Below are 22,790 nucleotides of genomic sequence, written 5' to 3'. Positions count from 1 at the left end.
ATAAAATTTAAATAACTTAGGAGAATATTTGCTGTCTTTTGGAGTATTTAAAATTTCAGATAATTAAAAATAAGTAAATTAATTAAAAAAAGTGAATATTTACAGTTTTTCCCCTTTTCTGTTATTTGAAGAAGAATTTCAACAAAAAACAACAAAACAAAAAAAACAAAAAAACAATACAATGAGTATTCATTTCTAAAAGGATTTGGATCACTTTTAGGTCAACAATGTCTCAACGTCTCATCACTATCAAAATAGTTGTTGTTATATTTGCTAATCGATTAGTTGAAGATAGGTTGATTACTCGTTTTAGCCCTGTACTCTAATCAAATGGCTGTGAATGATTTAAACATTACATGAATTTGAATTTAAACGCCTAGCATAAAGCAATGGCAGCTATTTTCGATACAAAATTGAATTCCCAGGGCTGTAAAGAATCGGGACAATTGATCCATTTGACCAAATGGATGCCATTACTCACTAACTAATTACCACCATCAACTCGGCTGGAAAAACATTTGTCTGGATGTTTCTTCTTTGCCAACAGTGATTCCATACACATTAAAAAAGTTTAAACTTTATTCAAATATCTTAAGCAGCCATACACATATCTGTACAAGCACAATTCTATACACACTGGTAATCATTTTCATGAGACATATTTATTACTGAAGGAGATTGGTTGGGGCTACATATTTCATACGCGGATTAAATAACTGATGATAAATGCTTCCTTGCTTCAACTCAAGTGGGGTTTGTAAATTAACGTTTAAAATGAGGCACTCGGCATTAATAATCTTTCCAAATAGTTTTTCCAGACCATTTCGGATTGACTGGCTTTTAATAAGGAAGCAAAATGACAAGTCATGGGGACCTTAAACTATTTCTCTGTGGTCTTTTGTAATGTTGAGGAGTCGGACCAGTTCCTCCCAAAAATCTGAAATATTTCTGAGTCCACCGAAGAAACTTTTGGCCAAAACTTTTCCTGAACCCTGGCGGTTCTTCACCGGTACCGTCCGATAGGCAGTACTTGCAAACATGTGAAGCTGTCGGGATATTTGGAAAGGACCACGGGGTTTCCATCCAAGCGGACTTCGCTGAGGCTCGGTCGAAGGTAGTAGGTGTCATTGGATCGGCAGAAGGTGTCGATGTTGACGTCCGTGATGTTGTTGTTCTGGTGGTCAAAGGGAAATTGGGTCAAAAGTGGAAACCAAAATGGCGCACGTTCTGAATCTTTTTGGGATCTGTACCTGGAGGTGTAATGTCCGAACCTTCTCAGGGATTTGTGGAACTGCTTCCATCTCGTTGTTAGCCAGGTACAGGTTAACCAGGTTGGTCAATTTCTGTCAGGGTACGATAACTGCAATTTAATCAACTAGCATGCAGTGTTTGTTCGATGGGTGTCGCACTAAGCAAAATGCATAAATCATCATTTTAAGGTAAACATGGTTTCATGAGAAGTGATATCTACCTTGAAAGCGGTAGCCTTCACACCCTTGGTCTTTAGGAAATTGTTGTTGGCGTTGAATGACATGAGCTTGGCGGGGAGCGCCGGAAGCCTGACCAGCCTGTTTTCCGCCAGAGACAGTTCCTCCAGTAGCGGCAGCTTAGCGAATGCCCCGTCCTCGATCTCCGAGATCAGGTTACCCGTCAAGTCGATCCTCTTTAGTGTCACTGTTGAAAGACAAAGCGAAGCCACTATGTTTGTAACTGCTCTGCTTTTGCTGTACTTTGCACCATACCTAAACTGAGTAGCTGTCCAAAGTATCAAACTTACCGATGTCAGCAAAGTCCCCGGTGTTGATCTTTTTGATTTTGTTGAAGCGTGCGTAAAGGTAGGCTGTCTTCTTGGGCAAGGTGGGAACAGCGGTCATGTCCGGACTGACCTCCTCGCAGTACACCGAGCGGGTTAGGCAGACGCAGAGTAGACAAGTAGGCAGGCCTGCAAGTGTCAAACCAGTCATTTCACTTGTACAGTTTGGCATTTTCTCATGTAGTTGTCAAGGTTGCTGTTCTGCAAAATTTTCCGACCCAATCTTCAGCTAGTTAGTCAAGAATCGCACCTATTTTTTCATAGTTGTAGTTCTAGATGCCACCAAAGCCACAACTATGTAGGAACTGGTGTCAGGGAGATATGTTGAATTGATATGGGTTGACTTGCAGACAGGTTTTGTATGCAAGTTGTGTTATGTGACTTTGAAAAGCCCAAAAATGTGAACAGCAATGTGAACACTGAAGGAATGAAGTCTTAGAAAATGAAGTCCGCTGATTCTTTTACATACCTGAGTCATCTTCCCCTGTCGAGACGGGCTTATCATCTGGTTGGTCGGCTGTAGGCAGCTCTCTCTGCAGATTCAATTACGTACAAACAATTAGAAAGTCAAGTTTGTCACGTGACATTTGCAGTAGTCTTAAGATATGGGGAAAAATTGTTTGCTTTCATGCAGTTCATTCATAGTAGATGTCCACTCCAATTGAAGTGGGTGGTTTGAGAGCAAATGAACGAATGATTGGACATCTAGCGCCGTCAATGGTAGCCAATGAGTTAATGACTTCAAACCAAATTTTCCTGTGTTACATTGCTCCAGTAATCTACTCAAGACAAACATTCAACCTTTTTCAAACCCATGAATAAAACAAATAATTAGGGATGTCCCCGATTTGATCACATGGTCGGAGATCGGACTTAAACACGTCATTTTCGCTGGATTTGGAATCGGGTGGAAAAGATCGGGTTTATTAAAAAAAAAAAAAATTAAATAAAAAAATTTAATTTTTAGGGGCTACAAGGCAACAAAATAATCAAGATTTACAATAATACAGTATTGTCAAATGAAGAAAAAAGTATGTTATGTACTATGCTACATTGCAAAAGAGCCCTAAACAGCAGGAGTAAACACCACCTGTTGGAGAATATTATGCTAGCTGTTGTGGGAAGCTAACGGTAGCATCATGCAAGAGTGATAATGTCTGAAATGTGGGCATATTTTACAATTGGATGTTTTTCCCCATCCTTAATACTGTACATTGCCGAGAACTCGGATTGGTGCTCGGTATCGGCTGATCCTTAAAATTAGGTGACTCTGATTCGAACGGTTATAATAGATAAAATAAATGAATTAACATCAAAATAGTAATTACAAAGATAAAGAACAAATGACAAATACTCTCATACGTCTTGAAGTGCACCTTATGCACCAACTCGGTCATTGATGTTGCGCTTTACAATCCGTAGCAGTGTTGTTTTTGGCAGCCATTTTAATTTCCGTTTTAATCGTAGTGTTTTGGACGAAAATACCTATTAGTCTTAGTCATATTTTAGTCTTCATCTAGTTTTAATCAACGAAAACTCAGACAATTTTCGTCTAGTTTTAGTCGACACTTCTCAAAATGTTTTCGTCTATAATCTTCAAAAGTTTTAGTCCATGAATTATTGAATAAATAAAAGGTTTCCAACTATTTCAAATGAACATGACAGACAAGCACATAACTATAGTCTACAAGGACATCACCATTGTCATGATGATAATACAGACTCAGCAGGAAAACAGCACATTATTTGCAGTTAATTAAACCCCTCTGGACGCCACGAACTGTATGTAAAATGTTTTTCAAGACAAGACACCGGGTCACAGCGCTAAATGCTAATGCTAACGCGAACGGTATGCTAATGCGAACGCTATGCTAAAGCGAGCGCTATGCTAATGCTACAAGGTAGTTTAGTGTGTGATGATCACACAGCACAGACCTTTAAAGGCTAAAGCAACATGGCATAGCCAAGATAAGAAAACAAAACTTACCAAGCAGCAGCCTGGAATGGGCACACACTTAAGCCTGTGTGTGGGGCAGGGGGGGGGGCGCAGCACGTTACATGAGTGACACGACCAAACACTGCTAAATGTGTTCTAACTACACATACAATAAGCAAATATCACACGTTGTGAATATATGGCGGAAACAATGGCAAATTTTCATCCGTTCTCGTGTTGTCAGACGACCACTGGCATCCATCTCGTTATGTTTTAGTCTCTCAAGTCACGTTTCCAGCATGTCATCGTCATGAAAGAATTGTTCATTGATTAAATATTTTCGTTATCGTCATCATTGACAAAAACAACAGTGATTCGGACTCCGAAAAATATGGTAATTTTTGGGGCATTCCGCTGAAAAAATAGTTACCGGTACTGTACTGATCTGACCCATTCATTTGGAATAAACCTTACTGAACGACACGTCGTCAGTCACATTTATTTAAAATATATTTATACTATGAGAAAAACATTCCAGACCACAAAAATCTCCTTGACCTTTCCTTCTGACTTTCCGTGAGCTAAATTGGAAATAGATTTTCCTTATTCTTGGCTTGTGACCCTTACAACATCATCGCATACTGTATATTGAATCGAAAAAACAATGTAAATGGACCATCAAGGCCGGGGTTCAAATCGGAACTCTTCCGTTTTTCCCTCTACAACCACGACTAAATTGAATTAGTGTTTTACAACAGATGGGAAATCTTTGGAGCCCTCCAAGCATTTTGAGAAACAACCGGTCCCGAGGGTGCGAAGGGAAGATTACATTGACAAATGCACTGGCTTGATTCATGCAGCGTTTTCACCGCAGAGCAGACAAATGTTTGCTTTTGCTTGGCTAGCGTGTCTGTGAAATAGTTTCTTCTTTCTTGTGGTGGTGTGAGGGCTTCTGCGGTGCATGTAAAGTCTTTCCAGTGGGGAGAAGTGGACTCAGTGGACTGTGCTGAGTTTCCCAAATGTAGGTCCGATTTTTATGGCTCTCCCGGGAAAAACAGGCAAAATCTAGGTTTTGTTATTAGAACAGTCAAACGATGCCACCGTCCCATTTCAGATGGATTGGAGATCTACTGGTGAGGCTCATGGCAGAAGGGCAATTGGACACCACACGACTGGACAAATTTTCAATCAGACCCTTGATTTATGAATTCACATTTAACAAAAATACGTTGAAAAATCATTGGGAGAATACGCATGTACAAGTACATTAAAATAGTAATAATAATACATGTATATGTTAAAAAAAAAAAAAAGTACAACCAGAAATTTTCCTGAATCCCAATTTTAAAAAAAAATGATAAAAATTAATAGAGGAAAATATAGAAAATTGATAATAATATTAAAATAAAAACTGAATCAAAAGCAAAAAAAAAAAAAAAAAAAAAAAACTACAAGAAATAAAATAAAATATAGAAACTTAATTTAAATATATATATATTTTTTAATATTAATGATTTTTTTTCTATATAAAAGAAATAAAAAAGAAGGAATTGATGAATAAATCCCCCCTTTTTAATTATTTATTAATTTTATTTGGTTTTTAATTCCAGCAATTTAAGCTGTTTTTCAATAAAAATGTCGATATTTTTTATTTCATCGTTACTATATTTTATGTATTTATGTATTCCACCAAATCTTAATGTATATTTCTTAATGCCATTGACGCTGCTTGACGTCCATCCATTTGACTTTCATTTATTCTCTGCCAACCCTCCCACTTATAATGGATTTGACATCTACACATGATAAACTCCTTTAAATTCACATCAGAAGGATGATTGGACGCCACACAATTGGACGTCTATCATCGTCAATGGCAAAGAGTTTAAAAGAAGTCTTTGTAGAAGTGTGGCCATTTTTGAGCAAAGCAATTTCTTACCCTGGCTCGCGTGGATTTGAAGTAGCTGGCGAAGAAGTTGCTGAGCTGGGTGTCTGAGCGAGGGGAAGCGGCAGTGGCCAGCCACGGCGAGGCCAGCAGCATGCACGTCAGTAGCAGTGCCCTCATGCTGCTCGCCATACGTTTGGAGTCGGGCTCAGCAGATGTGCTCTGTCTGCTTCAAGCCCCCTTGGCGGGATGTGTCAAATGACGCTATATAAAGGCTCAAGCGCTGTGCGGGGAAAGCAGACTTTTTAACCCATTCCTAACTGCCACTCACTCTGCAGGAAGTGCTGGAAATTTGTGCCAAACTGTCCACAAAAATATTCTTTACAAACTAAGATTTCCATCAATCACTGATTATTTTTGTGATGAGTCATCTCATTGAATTTGATGGGTGCAGTTTACAGTCATGTACACCTTAGTCCAATAAGTTCGTCAGTTCCAACTTGTTATTTAGTGCTGTACGATATGATATGACTATCACCAAAACTTTCTAGCAACTTCTACCTGCCTATTGTCATAATTGCAATAAATAGACCTGCTCCTACAATGCCCATTTCGGCCAGCAGATGCCGGTTAATTTGTTCCATTTGCCGTAGTAGTACCACCAGTTGACCTCAAGATGTCCCTATCTCCACTAGGCATGGGAACCTCTGAGTTGCGCACGATACGACATGATTTGCGACACAAGGCCCACGATAATGATTATTTAACTTTTGGGTTATACAACGATTATCGATACATGGGTCAGGAAGTCAATCTACGATGCAACTAATAAGAAAATAAGCAATTTCTAAATGGAACAATAAAAAATGTTTTGTTTGTGCACATACATTGTCAAAAATTTGTCTTCCTCAAAGACTATGAGAATATTTCAGTGCAACATTTTTGTAAATATAGTGGTACCTTGACATACGATCGCTTCGACGCACGATCTTTTCGACATTTGACATAAAATTTGACTCGCCATTTGTTTCTACATTCGATGACATGCTCGAAGTACGACGATTTATGACAGCGCCGCAGTTTCTTTGTTTTCCCGCAAGGCGGATGCACGGCGGATTTTCTTGTGAGAGAAGTCAACATGGTTTTTCAAGAATGTTAGTGCAGGTGGTGAAAAATCGGAAAAAAGGTGAGGCTTACCATTGAAATGAAGATGTAATGATATAAAAATATGACCGTGGTGTGCATGTCCTTGAACTGGCTCGACAATACGGCTGTAGAATGTCTACGATCTCGACGGTCCTCCTCCGACCTCCATTCGCCAGTCTTTATAAGTTAAGGAGATAATAATTATTGTGTTAACATCGCCAAAAAAATGCCAGCTTCGTCAGGTTTTTAATCATTTACAGTGCCTTGCAAAAGTATTCGGCCCCCTTGAATCTTGCAACCTTTCGCCACATTTCAGGCTTCAAACATAAAGATATGAAATTTGATTTTTTTGTCAAGAATCAACAACAAGTGGGACACAATCGTGAAGTGGAACAACATTTATTGGATAATTTAGACTTTTTTAACAAATAAAAAACTGAAAAGTGGGGCGTGCAATATTATTCGGCCCCTTTACTTTCAGTGCAGCAAACTCACTCCAGAAGTTCAGTGAGAATCTCTGAATGATCCAATGTTGTCCTAAATGACCGATGATGATAAATAGAATCCACCTGTGTGTAATCAAGTCTCCGTATAAATGCACCTGCTCTGTGATAGTCTCAGGGTTCTGTTTAAAGTGCAGAGAGCATTATGAAAACCAAGGAACACACCAGGCAGGTCCGAGATACTGTTGTGGAGAAGTTTAAAGCCGGATTTGGATACAAAAGAAGAAGACTGTGCAAGCCATCATATTGAAATGGAAGGAGCATCAGACCACTGCAAATCTACCAAGACCCGGCCGTCCTTCCAAACTTTCTTCTCAAACAAGGAGAAAACTGATTAGAGATGCAGCCAAGAGGCCCATGATCACTCTGGATGAACTGCAGAGATCTACAGCTGAGGTGGGAGAGTCTGTCCATAGGACAACAATCAGTCGTACACTGCACAAATCTGGCCTTTATGGAAGAGTGGCAAGAAGAAAGCCATTTCTCAAAGATATCCATAAAAAGTCTCGTTTAAAGTTTGCCACAAGCCACCTGGGAGACACACCAAACATGTGGAAGAAGGTGCTCTGGTCAGATGAAACCAAAATGGAACTTTTTGGCCACAATGCAAAACGATATGTTTGGCGTAAAAGCAACACAGCTCATCACCCTGAACACACCATCCCCACTGTCAAACATGGTGGTGGCAGCATCATGGTTTGGGCCTGCTTTTCTTCAGCAGGGACAGGGAAGATGGTTAAAATTGACGGGAAGATGGATGCAGCCAAATACAGGAACATTCTGGAAGAAGTTGGTATCTGCACAAGACCTGAGACTGGGACGGAGATTTATCTTCCAACAGGACAATGATCCAAAACATAAAGCCAAATCTACAATGGAATGGTTAAAAAATAAACGTATCCAGGTGTTAGAATGGCCAAGTCAAAGTCCAGACCTGAATCCAATCGAGAATCTGTGGAAAGAGCTGAAGACTGCTGTTCACAAACACTCTCCATCCAACCTCACTGAGCTCGAGCTGTTTTGCAAGGAAGAATGGGCAAGAATGTCAGTCTCTCGATGTGCAAAACTGATAGAAACATACCCCAAGCGACTTGCAGCTGTAATTGGAGCAAAAGGTGGCGCTACAAAGTATTAACGCAAGGGGGCCGAATAATATTGCACGCCCCACTTTTCAGTTTTTTATTTGTTAAAATAGTTTAAATTATCCAATAAATTTTGTTTCACTTCACGATTATCTCCCACTTGTTGTTGATTCTTGACAAAAAATTAAAATTTTATATCTTTATGTTTGAAGCCTGAAATGTGGCGAAAGGTTGCAAGGTTCAAGGGGGCCGAATACTTTTGCAAGGCACTGTATTTCAGAACTTGTGCCACACAACATGCCTACTGTCCGCTGCAGCTGAACATGAAAAGTGAAAGTAAAAAGTCCTCTCTCACTCTGTCAAGTAGGACACGCGGTGCGTTGAAGTACACCATGCAAAACACATCCGCCACATTAGAACCCGATTCGTTACATTATTACAGGTATTATTATTATTACCATTATTATATAATTATTCCGATCCCTTTTTTTTAAAGGATTTAGTGTAGGTTTTCGGGCTGTGGAACGAACTAATGGAATTATAATGTATTTGTATGGGAAAATACTGCTCGACATACGACCATTTTGACTCATAAACAAGGTCCTGGAACGAATTAAGGTACCACTGTAAATACAGTAACATTTTTTGTTTGTGAACAAATGCGTATCTTTCTTAATATAGAGCCTTATGTAGTGGAAATTTTTCAGTAGCAAGCCTGCTGATTCTTAAACAGTGACTTTTTAAAACGAAATGTTGATTCTTGACTGGAACATTGTGACAATTTATGTGGATTCAAAGAATCATGAGGAATCAATATATTGTCACACCCCAATTGCCACTCATTAGTAAGCCGGTTAGTTCCCTTTGCCAACAGTATGTGAGTAATGCATGCAAGACAATTAAAAATGGCAAGGCATATACAATTCAATTCAATTTTATTTGTGTAGCCCTAGAGTCAATTTGATACACAGTCAGAGAGTAGATGAATGAGATGAGTTCATGTCCTGGGCATCCCCCATCCTTAGACCCTCCATGGCGGCTAGGAAAAACTCCAAAACCCAGTGGGAAAAGAAAAACCTTGGGTAGAACCACAGTCAGGAGAGATCCAGTCCCAGGATGGTCAGGCTATAGATGCACCAGGACTGATGATGGGTATTAGCAGGAGTTCCAGTTTGTAGAGATGCAATGGGGTGATGGAACATGAGGGGGTCCATCTAGCCAGATGAGACGGGGGGGCAACGAGGAGGACATCCATCCAGCCAGGGGTCAGGATAGTCAGGCGGCTGCGGCTGAAAAAGAAGCCCCTCCCCCAGAGGGGAGCGGGGAAAGTCACCGGGTGACTAGTGATGAAGAGACTAGTCAACTAGATATTAGAATTAGAAAAGAGAAATAAATGAAAGACAAGTGGTAGGTAGAGTGAAAAACAGGGGCTAGGACTCAGTGGCTGTACTTCCCCCAGCATTATAGCTCCTCGGGCAGCTCAGACTGAACTGTGAGTCCAGTCTGTTTTCAACTAGCCTGACCATGAGCTTTGTCAAATAGGAACGTTTTTAGTCTAATCTTAAATGTACAGACTGTGTCGTCCTCTTTAATATTAGCAGGTAGCTGATTCCATAAGACAGGAGCTTGGTAACTAAAGGCTCTAGCTCCTACTGTACTTTTAGAGACTTTGGGAATTACCAGTAGACCTGCATTCTGAGAACGAAGTGTTCTGTTGGGGCGGTATGGAACCAGAGCATCTGTGAGATAAGAGGGCCCCATACCATTAATGGTCTGAAATGTAAGAAGGATTTTAAATTTAATTCTAAACTCGACTGGAAGCCAGTGAAGGACTTGGAGCACAGGGGTGATGTGCTCTCCTCTATTAGTTCCTGTTAAAAGTCTTGCTGCTGCGTTCTGGACAAGCTGAAGACCTTTTACGGAACTTTTAGGACAAGCTGCGAGTAAGGAGTTACAGTAATCCAATCTAGATGTAACGAACGCGTGAATTAATTTTTCTTCATCGTTTTTAGACAGAATATTTCTAATAGTGGGTATGTTGCGCAGGTGAAAAAAGGCTATTCTGCAGGTTTGTTTAATATGAGCTTTAAATTATAGGTCTGGGTCAAATAGATCTGGGCAGTTAGAGAGTCTCTCACATTTTTAGGGCCTATGATAAGGAATTATGTCTTTTCAGGGTTAAGTAAAAGATAATTAGTGCTCATCCAGGTATTTACATCTCGGATGCAGGTACTTAGTTTATCCACTTGCCTGATCTGATCAGGTTTAATTAATAAATACAATTGTGTGTCGTCAGGGTAACAATGAAAATTAATGCTATGTTTTCTGATGATATTGCCTAAAGGCAGCATATACAGCGTAAACAAGATGGGCCCAAGGACCGACCCTTGCGGCACACCATAACTGACTCTGGAATACGGTGATGATTGCTGGTTTACATTGACAAACTGGTCCCTATTAGAGAAATAGGATTTAAACCAACAGAGGGCATAAAATTAACTGAACCCAGACAACACAATTCGTTCCCAAATTTATGTTATTATTAATTGTATTAGTCTAACTTAATATACAAAAGTCTTTAAAGTTGAAACTAGTAGTCACAAGTATTGGTAGATGATAAAATATCTTTACAATTGAGCAAAAATATGTATGCAATTGTGCTGCTGCTTTTTGCATTGGATAGTTTGAGGTCGCAGCACATTTGTATTAGGTCAGTTTAATCTGAACTCATTAAAACAGTGGTTGGGGGGAAAGCTATTAGAATTGTTGCATCATTTTTCAACAAATAATTTAAAAAACGTATTATGTCGTGCCATATCCATAATCGTGATATTAATGGCTCGTATACTGATAAATTTTTTTACACATCGCGCAGCACTAGCTAACATAACATTAAGGTTTTTGCAAACACTAAAATGATGTTTAAAAATAAGGGATGTCCAAGTACTGTCCATTTAAATCAAATGCAGAACTAGAAGTTTGCCCACCCGTGATGCACAAGATGCTGCAAGTAAATTCAAGCCCAGAAGTAGTGAAAGCGCCAAGAATGTCTGGGAAAAGTTTCCATCGGAAGAAAACGGCCATTCTAAAAGTGAGTAGATTGCGCCCAGTGTCATTCGCAGCTGTTGCCATTGGAGCCGATTCAGCAGAAAGACATGTCGGGCTTCCCCACAGTTGTCCGTGCCCCTTCTTCTTCTTGACAACTTGCAGCCAAGGGGAAAAAATGAGCGTGGAGGCAAAGAAAAGATGAGTTCAACAGCATAAGTCGGGCCTCACCGACAAGAAAAAGATAGACACGTTCGTGCAACATGAGCCTCCGCTGTTACAGGTGTGTTAGCAATTATGAGCACCTTTCAACTTTTACGAGTGAAAACGGGCCAGAAAGGAGGCTTGGCAGTCTGCTCAAGATGCACAACATTTGGTTTTTAAGTGCCGCATTTATTGATTTTTTTTTTTTTTTTCAAAAGTCATGACAGGATAGAGCGTGGCTGGTATTCCTGAATTTTTTTTCATCTTTATTTAATTACGTTTAACTTTTTTTAAGGGCGGTCCGTATCGAAGATTTTTTTTCCCCTAATTACCAGTGTTGTTCATGGCAGCCCTTTAAATTTCATCTTAGTCTTTTGGACAAAAATACTTAGTAGTCTTCGTCATATTTTAGTTATTTCAAAATGTGTTTGTCTTCCTCTATTTTTAGTCAACGAAAACTCAATCGTCTCGTTTTAGTCGACAATTCTCAAAACGTTTTCGTCTGCAAACTTCAAAAGTTTCTAACAATTTTGAATGAACTTTGACAGACGAGCACATAATTGTAGAGTCTACAAGGACATCAACATTTTCATGATGATAATACACACTCAGCAGGAAAACAGCACATTATTTGCAATTAATTAAACTCACCTGGACCATAAACTGAATGTAAAAAGTTTTTCAAGAGTTTAAGAAGACACAGTCATCTTGCTAAATGCTAATGCTAACGCGAACGTTATGCTAATGCTCCAAGGTGGTTTAGTGTGTTATGATCACCCATTATTGACCTTTAAAGGCTAAAGCAACATGGCATGACGTAATGTGTTTCACAAAAGGAGCCTGGAATGGGCACACGCCTACTCACCGACTGGTGAGTAAAGCCTGTGGTGTGGGGCTGGGGGATGGGTGGGGAGTGACTCCTAAGATTCGTGCTAACTACACATACGATAATAAAATATCATACATTGTGAATTTATGACGGAAACCACGGCAAATTTTCATCTCGTTCTCGTCTTGTCAGACGACGACTGGCAACCATCACGTTTTTAAGCTCGTTGGTGTTACGTCATCGTATTGAAAAAATTTGTTGACGAAATATTTTCGTTATTGTCATTGTTGATGAAAACAACAATACTAATTACTATTTATTGTTGGTATCAATTCTCAGTGACTGTCATTGACTTTAATGAGATTGTACGTGTTTTGGAGTATCGGGCAGTATTGGATTTGGTCACAAGATCGGCTCCAATCCAGTATTCACCTGTGTTTTCGGATTTCCAATGCGTGGGAATAGAATGGAATAGAACACAAAAGAATAGAATGCCTTTATAGTCATTTACCCGGGTACAACAAAATTGTGGGACTACAGTGTATCACAAAAGTGAGTACACCCCTCGCATTTCTGCAGATATTTAAGTATATCTTTTCATAGGACAACACTAACAAAATGACACTTTGACACAATGAAAAGTAGTCTGTGTGCATCTTATATAATAGAGTTGATTTATTTTCCCCTTAAAATATAACCATTAATAACTAAACCCCTGGCAGCAAAAGTGAGTACACCCCTTTGAAAAAAGACGTACATCCCGCAAACAGTTTGCTGAAGACATGTCAACAAAGCACATGGATTACTGGAACAGTGTCCTATGGTCTGATGAGACGGGCGGACTTTCTTGTGTACCGTCCTCTTCCTGGGGTGACAGCCATGCACACCATTTTGATGTAGAGTGCGGCGTATGGTCTAAGCACTAACAGGCTGACCCTCCACCTCTTCAATCTCTGCAGCAATGCTGACAGCACTCCTGTAATGGGTCACATGAAATTTTGGAGGGAAAATGACAAGCAGTACTCAATTTGGACATTTAGGGATATACATATTTACTAAGGGGTGTACTAACTTTTGTTGCCAGGGGTTTAGATATTAATGGCTATATTTTGAGTTATATTGAGGGGAAAATAAATTAACTCTATTATATAAGCTGCACACAGACTACTTTTCATTGTGTCAAAGTGTCATTTTGTCAGTGTTGTCCTATGAAAAGATATACTTAAATATCTGCAGAAATGCGAGGGGTGTACTCACTTTTGTGATACACTGTACCTCTCTTCAAAAACTAATGATACTAATAGAATATCATGTAATATTTGTCATTGTAAACAGAGCATTTCTTGAGGAACTAGAAGCAGGGGTCACTTTAACACAAAAAATATGATTTGTCATTTACTGGTTACATTATTTTTTTTGCATTATTTTCACTGGCCAAAATTGAAAATCATATCAGGTCAGAAGTAAACATTTAAAAAAAAAAAAATCTTAATAAGTAATATTTAATCACTGCATACTCACTTGAATATAAAGTAATTGGAAGACTAGCAGCAAATGAACGCATGTTAATTCGCTGCCAACCTCCCACTACAAATGGTTTGGACGTCCAGTAGAAAGGAACTCATTTCAGTTCTCTGCAGAAGGATGATTGGAAGCCACACAATTGGACGTCGATCATCATCTTGGGAAGAGTGACAAGCGTTCCCTTTTTTTTTATGGCGACGTGCGTCGCTTGAGGCCATCTATTGGGTGGGGTGACCAGTGGGCGGAAACTAGATCTTTGAAAGGACACATTGCATAGCATCAGCACGTGTATTTTCTCAAACTCCTCGGTACTGATGACTTATCGGTATAGATACTAGTATCGGTATTCGTGCAACACTCATGAAAACCAAGTTTTTAGAAAAGACTTCGCTCGGTCCTAGTTGAAAGTACATCAGTTACACTTTCAGTAAGTGTCTGGCAGCGGAGGCAGAGAATGACAGTTTGTTCATTTGCGACCAACCGTCCTTGTATGAATGGATTGAAAGCCGAGCGCAGACTCATACTGCAGGTCTCAATGCACAATTTTTATTATTATTATTATTTTTTTTTGGCGTGTCTGTTCAGACTGCCTTTGTCCATTGAGCCTGTTGAAGTATTACGCATGCTCACTAATTTGCAGTCCTACACGCGCTGAGCAAACTGACCCGCATGCGCAGAACCATCAAAACAAATAACTACACATGCCTGCTGTACATCATTCCAGTGTGATCATATTTTGATCTCCAAAAAGAGGACACAAATAACAGACATTAATAATCCCCATTTAGTCTTATTTTCAAAGTTTATATGGATTAATAGAACACATACTGTGCGTGCATGACACACGCACATAAGCCTTATACGTGTGTGCGTCAGTTTGCCCCGACTCGGCTATGTTAGGAATACTGAAATGTTGCTCATTTGGCGCACAGAAAGAAAATCGAGCATTATCAGGCTTATCCTTTTCTTTATTTTATTTTTTTTATGACTGTGGTCAAGCCCGCCTCCTGCGTAAAAGCCGAGTTCAAGCTAGGCACTAACGCTAATGCACAGCTGCATCGCTGCCATCCTGCCAGCCGCTCTTGCTCTTTGCTGACATAATTGCTGCATGAATTCCAATTTGGGAGACTTGACAGTTCAGACCACCGCCACATTCTGAAAAAAATGTGGCCCAGGTGGGATTTAAATCACATACGAAAGTGACCCCGATTGGATTCGAAATGGTCCACTTCTATGCGACCGTCAAGTCAATGCCTCACTTGAGTCGGAAAAACATGAAAAAAATCGGATTCGTGCATTTAGACCTGTGGTATGAACCTAGCCTTAGAGACATTGTTGGCCTGATCGTTGGCGAAACGATGGCCCCTAAAGCATCTTTACACTTTGAACCGGTCAATCCACTGGTAAACCACACCGTGGTAAGTCGCAGATCTTCTTTGGTGCAAATGGAGAGTGTTGCAGCCAGCTTTACTTCCTAACAACACAAAGTGCGCTGAGGCGATAAGGCAGAAACCTACCACAAGCAAGGAGGGTGGCACCATCTAGAAGCCGACATAGCATGCAAAGCCGTATAGCGAATATACAAGCAATTAGAACAAAAGCGCAGATACTTATAAACTTGCCTTCATAGATATATAGATATATTTAGTAGGAGTGGGAACCTCTTGGTACCTCACAGTACGATACGATTTGCGATACAAAGCTTACGATAACTATCATCTGACGATATGGCGATGAAACGATTATCGATACATTGGTCAGGAAATCATTCTAGGATATTCTACAAAAAACTAATAAACAGAAAAACAAGCTTCTGCTGTGAATTGGAATGAGTTTATCACTAGTAGACGTCCAATCCCTTTGAACTGGGAGGGTGGCAGCGAATGAACATTCGTTCATTCGCTGCCATCCCTCCCACTTCAAAGGGATTGAACGTCTATGGCCGTCAGTGGCAGCCAATGCCAGGCAATGAGGTAATTTTGGGCCATTTAAGGTCATTTACCGGTTGATTTTCAGTTACTTCCTGTTGATTTTGGGGTATTTTACGGGTCACTTCCTGTTTATTTTGCGTTACAGCACAGGAAGTGACCTGGGAATCACCCAAATGAATAGGCAGTGACTCAAACTCAACAGGAAATAACCTGTAAATGCCCTAAAATGAACAGCAAGTGACCTGTAAATGCCCCGAAAATCGGACCGAATGACTGTGAATGCTCTAGTTTTGAATGAATGAACGTTCCCAGTCTAAATGGATTGGGAGTCGAGCACTGTCAATGGCAGCTAAAAAATTGACACCTTTTTAAAATGATATCTCGATTCTTGACAGTAGCATATCGATAACCTTTTGGGATGCAGCGTATCACAATATATCACCAGTCACTAGTATGTCTAGTATTTAGACATACTAGTATATGTGACCATGGGTTATTATTTAATGGGTTTGAAGAGTTAACCTTTTATGAGGCACCTAATAAACTTATTGACCGCGTGGAAAAATGGAAAAATAAAAAACAAAAAAAAGCGAAAACCACAGAAACCTAAAAAAAAAGTCTTTTCACTGTCAATGGCAATGATTTAGTGAGTTGATTTCCTGTGTTTACATATTGTGTTAATGTTCTAACTTAGACTGAATTTGACTTTTTCTTTGGCAGGTTCCGTATATAGAATCATGAGGCAATTCCACAATACATGTCTGAAGTTAGCAAGGGCTCCCTAATCTGGAGTAAAGCAGATTTGGTCGAATTCCAGATGTTCGAATCCATCTCTTTTTCATGACGTGACATGGAAATAAATCAGCAAAAGAAAAAAAGTTTATTAGCTTGTCCACCAAGTAAATCAAGCGACTCCGTTCTGTAATACTGTAAATATTTTGGAAGTAAAGCCATGTGAGAAAGAGCTATTCGGTCGTCTATACCGTGCGCCGATGATAGCTTTTCCTTATGCTCACACTCTTTGTCAAAATCCGTCTTGGAATTCAGTCCTGGAGGATTTTAGGGGAAAAAAATGGCTAAAACAGCTGCGTTGCGCGTCGAGGACGACGACTGCGAGAGGTGTCGGAAGATTGTTAAGTTGGGGAATGAAGTGCATGCATTGAGGATATACTGTACTTTATGGCTTTGACAGTTTTTTTTATGCCTATAGTGATGAAGTATTTAGAAGTTTTGCATTTGGAATGGCTGCTGTCTACGCGTGCTTCCTGCGGTCTGTTAGATTCGGAGCAGATGTGGCCAAGTCAAGTAGAAAGGTTGTTGGGGGGGGTTGTCTAGTGCAGTGGTTGTCAAACATTTACAGTAAGTACCACCTACTGTTGTCATGAGACTAAAAATTTCAACTGGATAGTGATACTAAAAAAAAAAAAAAAATTCTCCATACCACATTTATGGCTCACTTTCTGTTGATTTTGGGCAATCGTGTGTCACTTCCTGTTCATTTTGGGGCACTTCCGGGTCACTTCCTATCTAGTTGTGTCATTTATTGAATACGTTCTGTTTAATTTGGTCACTTCCTATTTATTTTGGTTACTTACTGTTGATTTTTAGGCATTTAATTTTTATCACTAGTAAAAAAATCTACACCATGACAGTAGGTTTCTTTAGTACTTTGAAAAACAAATAACTGGTTGTTAATACGTTTGTATAAAATATTGTTCTCAGATACAACCTTTTCGGTATTAATTCTTTTCGAAGTATCGATACTTAAATCCGGATACGATATGTGATTGCAGAAGTATCGATTTATTGAAGCATTTCAAAGTATCGATGCTGATGTTGTATCCAGAAAATACGACATGTGATCGTAAAAGTATCGATATGCAGTTACCAGTATTTGTTTTTGCACCACCACAGGTCACCAGAAATTTGTTGTCATGGATTAAATTTGAAACTCTTGATAGTAATAGCAATGGAGGATATTTTTGCTACCTATTGGCTGCCATTGACAAAACAAAACTGGAAGTCTAGCGCGGTAAATGGCACTAAAAGATGCATATTCACAACCAGTCCTCCAAGTTTGAATGAACTGTATGTCTACCATTGTCGATTGTTGGCAATGAAGTAATTTGGGCTCACTTCCTGTTGATTTTGGGGCATTTCTGGGTCTCTTCCTGTTGATATCAGATCACTTTCTACTGGTTTTTGGTCACTTCTGGTTCACCTGTTGATTTATTTGTCACAATCTGATGATTTTGGGGCTTTCCAGGTCACTTTCTGTACATTTGGATCACTCTATGTTCATTTTAGGGCAAGTCATTTTTGGGGGGGGTCAAAACTAATGACCACCAGTTGAGAAATGCAGAAAGTGTTAATAAAAGACTATTTTTGTATAAATACAGTATTGTACAAAATATGGCGAAAAAAACTAGTGACATGAAATTCCGCTCTGAGACCCCCAATTTGGCCAAATTTCAAATTGTCTGATATGCATATGTGATACATCATTAGAAAGCTTAAAATCTCAATTTTCTGGGGGAAGAAAAAATTTGAACAGGAGGACATTTCGAAAAAACAAAAAAAAACTTAGGGCTGTCAAAATTATATCGTTAACGGGCGGTAATAATTTTTTAAAATTAATCACGTTAAAATATTCAACACAATTAACGCACATGCCCCGCTCAAACAGATTAAAATGACAGCACAGTGGCATGTCCACTTGTTACTTGTGTTTTTGGTGTTTTGTCGCCCTCTGCTGGCGCTTGGGTGCGACTGATTTTATGGGTTTCAGCACCATGAGCATTGTGTAATTACTGACATCAACAATGGCGAGCTACTAGTTTATTTTTTTAATGAAAATTTTACAAATTTTATTAAAACGAAACCATTAAGAGGGTTTTTGACATAAAATTTCTGTAACTTGTACTAACATTCATCTTTTAAGAACTACAAGTCTTTCTATCCATGGATCGCTTTAACAGAATGTTAATGTTAATGCCATCTTGTTGATTTATTGTTATAGTAAACAAATACAGTACTTATGTACAGTATGTTGAATGTATATATCTGTCTTGTGTTTTTCCATTCCAACAATAATTTACAGAAAAATATGGCATATTTTATAGATGGTTTGAATTGCGATTAATTATGATTAATTAATTTTTAAGCTGTGATTACCTCGATTAAAAATTTTAATCATTTGACAGCCCTAATCCGGATACGATATTTGACTGCAGAAGTATCGATTTATTGAAGCTTTTCAAAATATCGATGCTGAAATGTTGTATCCAGAAGATACGACATGTGATCGTAAAAGTATCGATATGCAGTTATTTGTTTTTGCACCACCACAGGTCTCCAGAAATTTGTTGTCATGGAGTAAATTTGAAACGCTTGATAGCAATAGCAATGGAGGATATTTTTGCTACCCATTGGCTGCCATTGACGGTGCTAGACGTCCAATTTATTTTGACTGCTAGTCTACAAAACTGGAAGTCTAGCGCGGGAAATGGCACTGAAAGATGCATATTCACAACTAGTCCTCAGCCCACAGTCTGAATGAACTGTATGTCTACCGTTGTTGATTGTTGGCAATGAGGTAATTTGGGCTCGCTTCCTGTTGATTTTGGGGCATTTCTGGGTCTCTTCCTATTGATATCAGATCACTTTCTACTGGTCACTTCTGGTTCACCTGTTGTTTTTTTTGTCACAATCTGATGATTTTGGGGCTTTCCAGGTCACTTCCTGTACATTTGGGTCACTCTCTGTTCATTTTAGGGCAAGTCATTTTTTTGGGGGGGTCAAAACTAATGACCACCAGTTGAAAAATGCAGAAAGAGTTAATAAAAGACTGTTTTTGTATATATACAGTATTATACAATATATGGCAGAAAACACTCAGGGGACTTGAAGTTCCGCTCTGAGACCTCGAATTTGGCCACATTTCAAAATTGTCCGATATGCATGTGTGATACATCATTGGAAAGCTTAAAATCTCTTAAAATTTTCTGGGGGAAGAAAAAATTTGAACAGGAGGGCATTTAAAAAAAATAACAAAAAATTTAAACAACAAAACCTTACTGGAGATGAGAACATGCGAGAGCAGAATTAAAGACGCCACAATTTTAACAAGATATTGTCGCATACTTACCTTGTTTCGATCCCAAAACTTTATGTAGCATATATCACCGAGTGTCAAGACACAGATGTGAATGGCCACAGCCGGATTTTGGGGGTATTTTATGGGTGAAACATTGTAATATAACAAGGTTCGCGATGCAGAAATCGCAGACATCAAGGAGTGGTCGAGATGTTCTTTTTCATATAATTACCCTTTTAAACATTTCCCCCCCCAATTTTTCTTAGTTTGGATCGATTATTTATCATCTAAAATATTGGGGAAAATGTGACAGTAACGAAAAAAATACAATTAAGCGATAGTTATGAGGTAGATATCTGTGACTTTTTACAGACGCCAATTTTTCCATTGTGACGTAATTTGTTTAAATGTTTAAAATTGAATAATTGAATAATTTATTGGGTCTTTTTTTTATTTTTTTTAAAAAACTAAATATTATACATCAATTAATGATTCTAAGCTAAAAATGTCAGACATTTTGATGACTAAATATGGTTACTTACCTTCTTTTTATGGCTAGGTTGAAACAAAAGCGGTTGCGCGACATCTGTAAACAGGGGTTTCCAGGGTAAAACGGACAAATTAAAAATAGTTCGGGGACTTCATGCACCATAAATCTGCTACGGCAGCATATAGACATATTGTTCTATCAAACGCAACAATTCTTTTGTCTTAAAATACAGTAGTTTATTTTTTTAAGGAGGGGTGCAAGAGCAGAAACTGCTTTTTCAGCCTTGTTTGTGTTTTCTGCCATATATATTATATATATATATATATATGTGTGTGTGTTTTTGGGCAGCCATATCGAGTTGAAAATTTTAGTTTTGTGACAACAGTACTATCTGATGGTGTGCAACATTAACTCATTGGTCGCCAGTGACGCCGCTAGACGTCCAATCCATTTTGACATGGAGCGGCTGTCAGCGAATATTCGACAAAACTTCAGCGTACATGGCTAATGAATCTCAGGTGTGTCACGCATTTGCAACGCGAATTCTAAGGAGCCATACACAGAGTGGAAAAACGGCCTTCGCCGCTGACGGGGAGATTGGCCGTAGATAGGCTCCGATGTAGTCGTAAGTCGGAGCGGCCAAAATTTTAAACAAATGCAATCGAAAACAGATGTCGCCGCGACTACCCCGCCAACTAGAACGTTTCGCTCTTCAATTGATAGCTTTAATTATTGGCCATTATGCAGAAATGTAATATTGTAAATATATGGCTCACACAGACAGAAATAATCTAATCAGTCTGTGGAAATAGCGCAAGGCGGTAACTCATTGGCTGCCATTGACGGCGATGGACGCCCAAACCATTTTGACTTAGAGTCAAATTGGATTGGGTGTCAATCATCATCATCGGCAGTTCAAGATGATAATTCAATTGGTTTGATGTCTGTCGTTATTTTCCTGCTTTTAAATGTCTATTTTTTGCCGTCAATGATAGTGAATGAGTTGACAGCAAAATATGTAGAGGAAGAGAAGTACCAAAATGAAATGAATCAATAAAAATCATATAAATAAATGTTGTAATAAAAAAAAAAAAAAAAAAAACTTAATTGAAACAAATGTTAAAATAAATAACAATTGAAAAAAATACAATAAATAAACAATAGCTGAAATAAATGAAAATGAATAGATAAAAAAAACTTCAAATAAATAAAATTGAAATTTATAAGTTGAATGTAAGTTGACATTAATAAATAATAAAATATAAGATGCTGATTTAAATCAATGGAAGCTAAAATAAAATTCAGATAAACACATAAAATCTAAATGAAGAAATTTTGAATTAGATTGCATAAATAAATAAATAAATAAATAAATACAAAATGAAATACTGTAAATAAATACATTATGAAATAAATCCTAAAACAAATACTGAAATACTAGCTTATTATTTATGGATACTCCTGCTCCTCCCTTATCATAGGCTCCTTTTTTGGGGGGCACATCATAAATGTTTTTTCATAATTTCAACCAGCAAACGATCGCTGCCGGTCCAAATAACTGACGTCTGTTGCTGTCAATGGCCGCGAATGAGTTAAGGACCCGGCAGAGCGTCAGACATAGTCTGCTTTTCTCCAGACGGCGACAGCGGCCGTGTTCTCCTCATCACAATTAGTGCCGGGAGAAATATGTCCTCTTAAAACAGACCTAATTGCAATAACACGGGAACTTCCAAGAACTCCACACGTGAGAAACACATTGACACAGACCGCAAATGGCAGCGGCGATGAAGTGTCTAGCAAGAGAACCGAGCTCGCTTTAGTAAGCGGGTCACGCCTGATTTAAACCATCTAGAAGAAGACATAATAACAGATTTATACGCTATAAAACCCACCGCACGCGTGTGGCTTGAAACCGCATTTGCTCGAATTGAAAGAACCCAATGTGGAGACTTTTTGAAGGATTTCACGTGCAGCGCATCGTGATTTCTATGTTAACCTCTTGACGCCTGAATTGAACAAATATACTGTACATAAAGCGTTGGAGGAATACATAAGAAGCGTTGCACTGATACCGATACTTGTACCGATACGGCTTTAAAATGACGTCATCGGAATTAGGGAGTACAGTGATCCCGCTTTTTTCACGGATAATGGGGCCCAGAACCACCCGTGAAAAGTGAAAAACGACAAAGTAGTATTTATTTGCAGTACCTGCATGGTGTGTGGGGGGAACTTAGCACACCTAGATGTTGTGTGTTCACTAGGAGTGGGAACCTCTTGGTACCTCACAATACGATACGGTTTGC

General features: G+C 38.9%; 2 protein-coding genes across 3 annotated transcripts in view; one reads left to right on the top strand and one right to left on the bottom strand.

Moving 5' to 3' along the window:
- Positions 1-22,790, top strand: part of cenpp (centromere protein P) — a 143,234-nt gene that overhangs the window by 32,019 nt on the left and 88,425 nt on the right. The gene's annotated exons all lie outside the window — the stretch shown is intronic.
- On the bottom strand, positions 611-5,917 carry ogna (osteoglycin, paralog a). The gene is made up of 6 exons (XM_057845949.1): positions 5,689-5,917; positions 2,283-2,346; positions 1,778-1,942; positions 1,472-1,674; positions 1,251-1,343; positions 611-1,174 (listed from the first exon to the last, which is right to left on the bottom strand). Exons 1-6 carry the CDS (start codon positions 5,824-5,826, stop codon positions 1,004-1,006), a joined length of 834 nt encoding a protein of 277 aa, XP_057701932.1. The 5' UTR covers positions 5,827-5,917; the 3' UTR covers positions 611-1,003.

The sequence above is a fragment of the Corythoichthys intestinalis genome, chromosome 9 (genome assembly GCF_030265065.1).
Source record: "Corythoichthys intestinalis isolate RoL2023-P3 chromosome 9, ASM3026506v1, whole genome shotgun sequence".
NCBI classification, from domain to species: domain Eukaryota; kingdom Metazoa; phylum Chordata; class Actinopteri; order Syngnathiformes; family Syngnathidae; genus Corythoichthys; species Corythoichthys intestinalis.
The sequence above is the reverse complement of the archived record's forward strand: the minus strand, read 5'-3'. Positions and strand labels throughout refer to the sequence as shown.

Bases quoted from the DNA above. Each gene is read 5' to 3' on its own strand.
- ogna (XM_057845949.1), bottom strand. From the start codon at position 5,826: ATGGCGAGCAGCATGAGGGCACTGCTACTGACGTGCATGCTGCTGGCC. The intron at 2,347-5,688 runs GTAAGAAATTGC...TTGAATCTGCAG, and splicing joins TCAAATCCACGCGAGCCAGG to AGAGAGCTGCCTACAGCCGA. The intron at 1,344-1,471 runs GTAGATATCACT...GTACCCTGACAG, and splicing joins TGAAGGCTACCGCTTTCAAG to AAATTGACCAACCTGGTTAA.